The 8,742-nt window shown below is 44.4% G+C and overlaps 1 protein-coding gene across 4 annotated transcripts; it reads right to left on the reverse strand.

Moving 5' to 3' along the window:
* Positions 1 to 62: 62 nt before the first annotated feature.
* Positions 63 to 7,767, reverse strand: pnpla4 (patatin-like phospholipase domain containing 4). 4 transcript variants are annotated; one of them, XM_042215464.1, is made up of 8 exons: positions 7,538 to 7,652; positions 7,088 to 7,276; positions 6,461 to 6,555; positions 4,534 to 4,669; positions 4,232 to 4,297; positions 3,761 to 3,831; positions 3,138 to 3,290; positions 63 to 2,535 (listed from the first exon to the last, which is right to left on the reverse strand). In XM_042215464.1, the coding sequence occupies exons 1-7, from the start codon at positions 7,607 to 7,609 to the stop codon at positions 3,146 to 3,148; spliced, it is 774 nt and encodes a 257-aa protein (XP_042071398.1). In that variant the 5' UTR covers positions 7,610 to 7,652; the 3' UTR covers positions 63 to 2,535; positions 3,138 to 3,145. The 4 variants fall into 4 exon arrangements, with proteins under 4 accessions (XP_042071398.1, XP_042071397.1, XP_014185779.1 ...); XM_042215463.1 differs by lacking the exon at positions 3,761 to 3,831 and having other exon boundaries at positions 65 to 2,535; XM_014330293.2 differs by lacking the exons at positions 3,761 to 3,831; positions 7,538 to 7,652 and adding an exon at positions 7,661 to 7,767 and having other exon boundaries at positions 2,397 to 3,290.
* Between the last annotated feature and the right edge of the window lie 975 nt (positions 7,768 to 8,742).

Consider the following 8,742-nt stretch of genomic DNA (forward strand, 5'->3'; position numbering starts at 1 on the left):
GTCCTTGATCCAACACAGCTGATTCAAATGGTTAAATGACCTCCTCATCATGTCCTGAAGTTCTCCAGAGGCCTGGTAATGAACTAATCATTTGGTCAAGGTGTGCTGACCCAGGGTGACACCTAAAACCTGCAGGACACCGGCCCTCGAGGCCTGGAGTTTACAGCCCTGTTGTAGTTGGATACACTGTCTGAATGCCTGCAAAAAAAAATAATAAAATCAACCCTCAGCATCGCTAACAGACCTGTAGCCTGGTGTGTTTCAGCAGTGACGTGAGCTCTTTGCTTTGAGGGAACGTGGACAGGCTGACTATGATGAGGACTGCAGACCGTAAGTCACATCAGAGCTCGTCTGTTGAGAACACAGGTGGGCTATCACGCGTGCTGATTCGCCCTCAGTTTAGGCCATATACTTTAATACGTGTCACGCTCCTTCATGCTCAGATAGTACAGTGTAGAAAACAATCAGGAAATAGCCGTTATGTTTTGCTTATTTCTTCAGTGTGGAGGCGAGGGTAACAAAGAAATCTTTGCAGCTTGTGGAGTTGTTTATTAGCCTGTGCAAAGGTACCAATCATATCTGCCGACTGGATCTCCCAGCAGCCCCGGGGCACAGCGGGAGCTTCTACTGCAGTATTGTGGTTACAGCCCAGAATCCCATTTCCCCAAATAACTGTGGACAGAACAGCACAAAGGGCACGGATGTTCCTGGATTGCATAAATACTAGACCTCCGTCCTCTTTGGGCCTTTGTAGAATCAGTTTCCACTGCATTCGTTTAGGACCAGAGGACAGTGCAGCTCGCAGATGAAAAACTTCCAGGAGCTGAAAAGCATTCTCTGCTTTCCAGTGGATCTGAACGGCTTATCACACAAATAACACATTGCAGGTGTGAACAACAGCTTTTCAGTCCCATACACTGAAGTCAGCAGCTGAATAATTACACTAACAAATGAGCTGCTTCAGCTGGCCTCCGTCCACACAGCAGTCCCCTACTGTAGTTCATTACGAGACTCAACATTAGGGAGAAAAACACAAGCTGGGGTTTCTTTGCCGCAGGCGGAAGCTTTAAATGAGCCTTATTACCACAAGCAGCAGGTGAGCTTACATAATAACACAATACGCACAAGTGGGATACGTGTGTGTGTTTGTGTGTGTAAATCAAATTTAGATGTTACAAGTTTAAAATGCAAAACAATCCTGAATCGTTTCAGTAAGAACTCAAACACAAACTCAAGCCTGTCCTGGTCACTCAGGTCATGTTTGTCTGTTGACATTAGTGTTGAAGACTTTGTTGTTAAAGGTAAGAATAAAAGTTGACTGATGACAGTAGGATGACCTCTGTGTTTGCAGCAGATCTTCACAGATCTCTGTTACTAATAATGTTTAACTGACTACGATACAACATTCAGGTTCTGTACTACTCAGGACTCTTCATGATGCACATCCCTGGGTGGACTTCTGCACGTCTTGAGCCTAAAATGAAGCTGCGGCGCTCCCTGTCACTTTCGTCAGTATGCACAGTATCTATGATGGATTTCATACGGCATCATGTCAGAACAGACGTGCTACATAAGAGACGATAAGGGAGCGAAGACATCCCAACAGCCGGCTCGGGTCTGAGAGAATAATGACAGCGACGACAAGAACATTATTATTTGACATTCCTTTGTTTACTCGTTCAAATCACTCATTTTACAACAAACAGCATTTAAAGGACATGAAAAAACAGAACACATGGAGTTCCTGGTTTTAAAGATCAGCAGCACCGACAGCCCCATCGCAGCCTTCACACTGCTGTTCACCAAAAAGACTGTATAGAAAAGATGGAAATGCCACTGAGGGTTCCTGGAATATCCTGATCCCAGCCTGTCCTCTGCAGTCTGCTGCATGTGTGTAACTGCTGCCTCGCACACGCCAAGTCGCTCCTGAAGGAAATCAAACGGTGACCCAGCAGCAGTCAAACCTGCACAAACATCCAACCCTTCAAAGACTCGTGCTGCCTCGTGTCCTGGGGGAGCCGCCGGCATCCACGAGGGCGGCACAAACCTTTCTGTGAAGCGGGTCACGGATATCCGATATTTTTCACTTTGCTTCAAGTCAAAAGAAAAGAAACTAAGATAAAAGTCCAGGTTCACATGTGTCACAGAGAGGACGCCTGTGTGACCAAAGTAATCTGAGTGAAGCCCACAATGTTACATCTTTCCAAACATGCACCAAGTCAAAGGCTGAATCACTTCAACATCACTGCATGCAAACATCGGTGCAGCTACTTTTCTAGCATGTGTCTGTTTCCTGGGTGAGTAAAATCACCCAGGAAGTACGTATAAATACAGAAAATGTTTATTCCTTCTTGGTAAACGACACTCCAGGCTTCACACGCTCCGTTTGTCCATGTGTGACGCTCAGCCCATCCAGCCCTCTCTCTTTAAGAACCTCACGGCGTCCGTGAAACCTTCTTCACATAACGAACGCATGGCGCCGGCGGACGGAGGGAACAGAGCCTGATTCAGACGTTTGAGGTTCTCCACGGAAAGCTGAGGAAGCCAACGGAAAGACTGCGTTCACATCAACAAAGTGACAGAAACGCGTCCTTCTGCACGCACACGCAGCCATTCACGGCTGGACGTGCTGCACTTTGTGCTGTGAGCTGGGTCAGGTCAAATAACATCTACAGCTCGACTTCATCGTCTAACGAGATCAAAAGATTTATGGTTCTGGCAGCACATCTAAGATTACAGAACTCTTTACCGTTATTGTTAACGTAATGTCAAAGACTAATATCTGAACTGTGACCGTGTGAAGGACACCGGTCAGTTCTGTCTGAACGCACCCTCCACATATCTGAACATGACCGTTTCATAACTGCAGCACTTTGGTTTCGGACTCTCCGGAAATTTGAAGCTGCTGAAGAAGCTGAATACAACCAGCAGGTTGGAGCACTGGGTGGTGGTGGTGGTGGTGTGCTCCACGTGCACTGACAGGAAGTTCACAGAGTGAGAAAGCTTTGTTGCCTGGCACATATCTTTAGCACTATTAGCCGTACACGCTGCTCAGTTATGGTAAAAAGCTGAAGGTGGAGAATAATCTGGGAATCCAGGTTTCTCCTTACAGACCAATCAGATGCTCCGGTTCTCACCATTATGTTCATGTTGGCCAAGCTGAGTTGAGTTTTGAACCGCCCCCTGTGGATCGGACACACATCCTGCCGTCCAGCAAAGGGTGACACCGTGATGGTTCGTCCCACAGGCAGGATCGGCAGGCTGTCAGTGAATCCTCCATCAATCCATTTCTACAGGAAACAAAGAGCCTTCTGGTCACACAACAGCTACAAAAAGGTTTAGAGCAAAGAAAGCTGTTTAGACTTTCAGACAATCACAAACATGCTAACAGGACAGGGAAGCTGGTGTGTTCCATCTGACGTTCACTCTGATGGATGACCTGGAGAGAAACTTGCCCAAGCACATGTGGAGCAGGCAGGGATGGAACCACCAACCTTCTGATTAGCAGATGACCTGCTTGACATCCTGAGCTACAGCTGCATAAATAATCCTGTCATTAAATACTTTGTAGACAAGCCCTGCAAACCTGAACTTTCCCACAACCCAACCAGCACGGACACGTTCAAATCTAGTGCACGCAGCAGCCGGAGCAGAGAAAGCTGTCCGCTCTATGACGTCCACGTGATGTCAGGTTACATCCACGTGAGAACAGCACAGGCCTCGTGGATTTACAGCGAGTGGGTGTGGCGTGTACCCTCACCTGAACCAAAGGAACAGGGTTTCCACTGGTTTCCAGCAGTAAGAGCACATCTGAAGAGGACCTGTTATGTGCTGTTTGAAGGAAAGGCCTCTATTAACTTCAGATGATGCATCGTCGTCCACAATTCATGTGTAAAAGTGGCTCAAGACACATTCAAATATCTTCTTTACCAGGCATTTTGGCTCGTTGTAACAAAACCTCGGGTATTATTCAGAACCTCTTTCATGCCCACATGTTAAAGCTCATTTTAACCCTGGACTGTGATATCTGGCTGTTGTCTTTACCAGTAAAGAGTAGAGTTTAAATAATCCTCACACTCAATAATCTACTTTTGTATGCTTAACATTTTCTAGCACCGAATACTCTGAAGTCAGCAAAGCATTCGATTTATCAGTCTAGCAAGCTGTCGCTCGTTCCTGCGCAACATCACGAACCAATTGATTTTGTTCTGACACCGGCATAAACCCTTACCTTTCCTCTGAGCTCTACTGGTTTGAGTCCAGCATAGACTGGGACAAAGCAGCTGGCTAACAGGACCTGGACAGGTACAAGAGGGGGACAGTTATCCAGGAAAAACACTTGGTTCGGCAGCTCGTCGCTCAACATTTTGGTCACGAGGCGCGTGCAGTCAGGTAACAGCTCATATACAGCACGGTGTCATTTATAGTAGTAAAAGCACTAAACTGAAGACTGGAGAGAAACAAGGCTGTAAAACAATCATAAACATTTATGACCATGTTTGACTGTGTGTGTTTACAGAGAGGGGTGCGAACCTTTATGAGCTCCTCCCTGGACGTAAACGTCGACACGCTGTGGTTCGTGCCACTTTCTGAGTGTGTTATTGAGACGTAGAGGCGGTCAGTGGCCAGACTGTGAGCCTCTGTGGGGAGAATCTCTTCTATCCCCTCCCTGTGGGAAAATCCACACACAGATGTTCATTTGTCAGAGCTTTAATGGAATCATCTCCACAGGGCATCGTAAACACTGTTTTACAGGGACGTGCGATTATTAATCAAGCTATCAAGCACTTACACTGACCGAAGCCTGCTGGCCTTATTCAGCTGCCGTGTGCCTTCCTCACACCTCAGCTTACACTTCAAGCATAGATGCTGACAAACTAACCGCCAGCAGCAGGTCGCCCCCTGCCTCTTTACCTGTTTTCTGTCTCTATCACAAACTCGGTGCTCACACAGGGTCAGCAGCAAATGAAAAATCATTAAATATGAATAATTTGATGAGTTTTAATAGCATACACACACCTGAGACTCTAAAGCTGGAAGAATTAGGAATACTGGGCCAAGATCAGCAGCTAAGAAGCTTTGACGTGCTGCAGTCCTGGGTGCTGTTTGTCGTTCTTAGATTATTATTCAGTTTTTCACCTTTGTGTGCTTTCAGCTTCAGTTACTGCGTTTGTCCTTTGAGACGTGAGACACTTTCATCGTGGTCTTGATGGTTTCTGCGACTGCACTCGGGGACACATTCAAAGTTTTAGCAATTTTCCAGACTGACTGAGCTTCAGTTCTTACAGTAATGATGGGCTGTTGTTTCTCTCTACTCTGATTGGTTCTTGTCATAATATGAACTCTAACAGTTGTCAAATAGGGCTGTCAGCTGTGCACCAACCTGACTGCTGCACAACCGATGGTGCCAACGTCATTAAGAAGGCAAGAAACTCCACCAATGAACCCTGACAGGCTGTGAGGTGAAACCATGTCAGGTGACGACATCATGAAGCTCACTGAGAGAAGGCCGAGGGTTTGATGCTGTCGACACAGCAGAGGGCGGCTACTGTCAGGAATCTAAATATACTGAATGTCTTCAGTTTATCTACGATGTAGAAAGTAGTAGAAATAATGAAAAATCATTAAATGACAAAGTGTGTCCAGACGTCTGACTGGCAGTGTATATAAATATAATAACTGCATTAAAACGAAAAAACTAAACTGAAGCATGAAACCGCACAGTGCAAGCAAACTGGAACCAAACAAAGCTGAAAACTCAAGATGAAAATTAAAAAGCACATTATGACTCTGATTAACAGACCTGCAGCTGAGTCTTTCTGACAGACGTCCCGAGCTCACTGACAGAAAGCACGTGTTAAGAGTTCAGTCGAATCTTGTTCTTCCACAAAGTCCTGATCGCACCCGGGCCAAACACGTCTTACTCAGGCTCCATTCAGCCAAACAGTGACTTGTTTAGAAAGAACCAAACATCTTTGCACAGCTACAGCTGACGGTGCTCCAGGGTTACGTAGTTTGTTTAGTCCTGACATGAAGTGTGAACTGTGGGAATGTTTGAAACAGGCTTTTTAACCCATAGATACTACTTGTGCTTCATGCCCGTTGAATCTGAAGAGACTGACTGGTTTGGTAAAGGCTTTAGCTTTCTGACCTGATAATGGTGTAAGGTACAAAACATGAGGATCATAAAAGTAACTGCAAGTTAACCTCAGGGGATAATGGATCTGTCTATTCCACTGCTACTGTGGCATTAAACAAACTCAGTGCACCTTCCACTGCGTGACACAGAGCTATGACGCTGCAGCAGGTGGAAAATATCGCCACAGTGTTTTAGCTGGTCATTGACCACCAACCAGTATTCACAGCAACATGTGTTGCAGGTCCACAATGGGAGACATCAACACCTCCGTCGTGTAACATTGCCCGGTGATTGTTGAGGAGACTTCTGCTAAGTAGTTACCGGAGTGTGAGCATAAAGTTGTATCCTGGTGTGACGGCCCCAAACCGCTGCTGCCTCACGCCGTCAGCAAACCTGTAGGTGAAGTCTTTGCAGTGCTGGAAGAAGGAAACAAACACCATGATGAAAGCACAGTCATATCATTCAGTCACACCTAACAAAGCTCATTCACTCAGCTCTACACTCACAGATTCCTTTTTCCTGCACAGCTGGTGATTTATCTCAATGCAATCAAAGTCTGAAATCTGCAGAACTAACTGAGAACAGAGGATATATGAGCACAGTGCGCCTTGTAAATAACATTTCACTCAATCGCTTGTTGTTCATCTAGATTCCTGAATTTACAGCTAATTACTCATTCTGCCTATGCTAACATCTGAGTTGTTATTTTATAGGATCGGCTGTTACAGTGTGCATCACTAAAACAGACGGTTCTTCAAGTGTGTGACAGCAAGTATCCCTGAGCATCATTCACCCTGACAAAGTCTTTAGTCCCGTACACATATAAAAACTGCCAGTACTAAAGAAGAAGCAGCGAGAATCAGGAGCGAGAAACAGTTTGTCTCCATTTTGCTGAGAGAGACCAGAGGGTTTCACTAACCCCACATACCCCTGGACTGTACACGATACCTCCAACTTTTCAGGAGCTGTGACCATTACAGCAGCCACCAGTGCCCCAGCAGAAGCACCTGCACAGGCCCCGAGGGAGCCCAGCAGCTTGTGCCCATGCCGGAGAAAGGCCTCCATGGCACCCAAGTGATAGATCCCCAGGAAACCACACGCAGCAAAGGACAGATTCAGGACCGTCATCATTAACACCTGCACAAACATGCAAACATGACATGAGTCACACGTGGTGTTGTTGAGTCCAGGCGTGTGATTACTGCATATTTAGTGCCACATATACGAGTAGCACGAATAAACCAAGAAGGCAGGGAAGTCTGACCCCTCCGCCCTGCTGCAAACATGACTGCGTGAAAGCACGTGTCCATTAGAAAGCCTTTTTTCACTCCTCATCGCGTACGCGCCAAGCTTGTTACTTGTGTAAACTTCAGCTTTAGGGCCAAATGCTTATCTTACCGTCGTGATCGTATAACAGGACAGAAAAGCAAAGCTCGCTGAAAACACACACAAAAAGTGACGAAAGCACATTTCCTATAACGCGGTTAATGCTGAAACCACCACTGTCAACACATTTAGTACCTTTTCTTGCAGAACCAGCCGTTTCCAACCTTTCTGTGTACACCGGAAGTAAACAAAGCCCTGCTCCTGAATTCAAAATAAGACCAACCTCGCGATAACGCGACTTCAACTCTCCGGATGGAGGGCCAGGAGTGACAAAATGAATTAATTAAATACACCAATAAATTATTAATTAAATGTGTCAATAATTAAAATTAAGATGTGAAACAAATAAATAAATAATTTTTTAAATGTTTTAAATTAAATGAAGGGGCATTTAATTAATTATTGAAATATTTATTTAATCAATTAATTCCAATTTCTTGACAAATCTTGACAAACCGACCAGATATTTCAAGACTAAAACACTACATTCCCAGCTAGAAAAATATTCAAAGTATATTTGGTGACATACAAACAGGGTATTTCAAAGTACAGTTCAGTTATTTCCACATGTCCATTGTTGGCACTGAGAAACACCCACTAAAACATGGCCACCAGGCCAAAGCAATGGTGTGGACTCCACCCCCTGACTTTGATGGGTGAGAATGACAGATAAAATAAATTCATGAAGACAGCCGCAGGGTCAGTAGTGCCAAAATGTATTAAATAGATACACCATTAAATAATGATTTAAATCTGTTAATAAATAATTAAAAATTTAAATAAATAAATAATTTAATGTGTCCAAAATGTATTAATTAATTAATTGTTAATTAAATGTGTCATTAATTAAAAAATTGGAAATGAAAACATAAATAATTGATTACATGTTTTAAATAAAATGAATGGGCATTTAAATATTTATTGAAATATTAATTAAATTAATTAATTCCAGTTTTAATTATTTAATGAAATGTTTAATTAATTATTTAATGGCATATTTTTGTCACTCCTGGCCCTCCAAACTCTGGCGCTAAACACATGCATTCAGCTCAGTTCAGTTTTTTTCTTTTCTTTGGCTACTGCAGGTGATGGCTGTAGCTCAGGCGGTAGAGCAGGTCATCTGCTGATCAGAAGGTTGGCCGTTTGATTCCTGGCTCCCCCAGCCTTAACCCCCACCAGTATGAAAGTGTATGTTTGTTAGAAATCCCTGACAAAGT

This window comes from Haplochromis burtoni, unplaced genomic scaffold (genome assembly GCF_018398535.1).
Source record: "Haplochromis burtoni strain Fernald_Lab_line unplaced genomic scaffold, NCSU_Asbu1 Contig_729, whole genome shotgun sequence".
Lineage (NCBI taxonomy): Eukaryota > Metazoa > Chordata > Actinopteri > Cichliformes > Cichlidae > Haplochromis > Haplochromis burtoni.

Bases quoted from the DNA above. Each gene is read 5' to 3' on its own strand.
- pnpla4 (XM_042215462.1), bottom strand. From the start codon at position 7,609: ATGTGCTTTCGTCACTTTTTGTGTGTGTTTTCAGCGAGCTTTGCTTTT. The intron at 7,277-7,537 runs GTAAGATAAGCA...ATGTTTGTGCAG, and splicing joins CCTGTTATACGATCACGACG to GTGTTAATGATGACGGTCCT. The intron at 6,556-7,087 runs GTATCGTGTACA...TCCTTCTTCCAG, and splicing joins CAGCTCCTGAAAAGTTGGAG to CACTGCAAAGACTTCACCTA.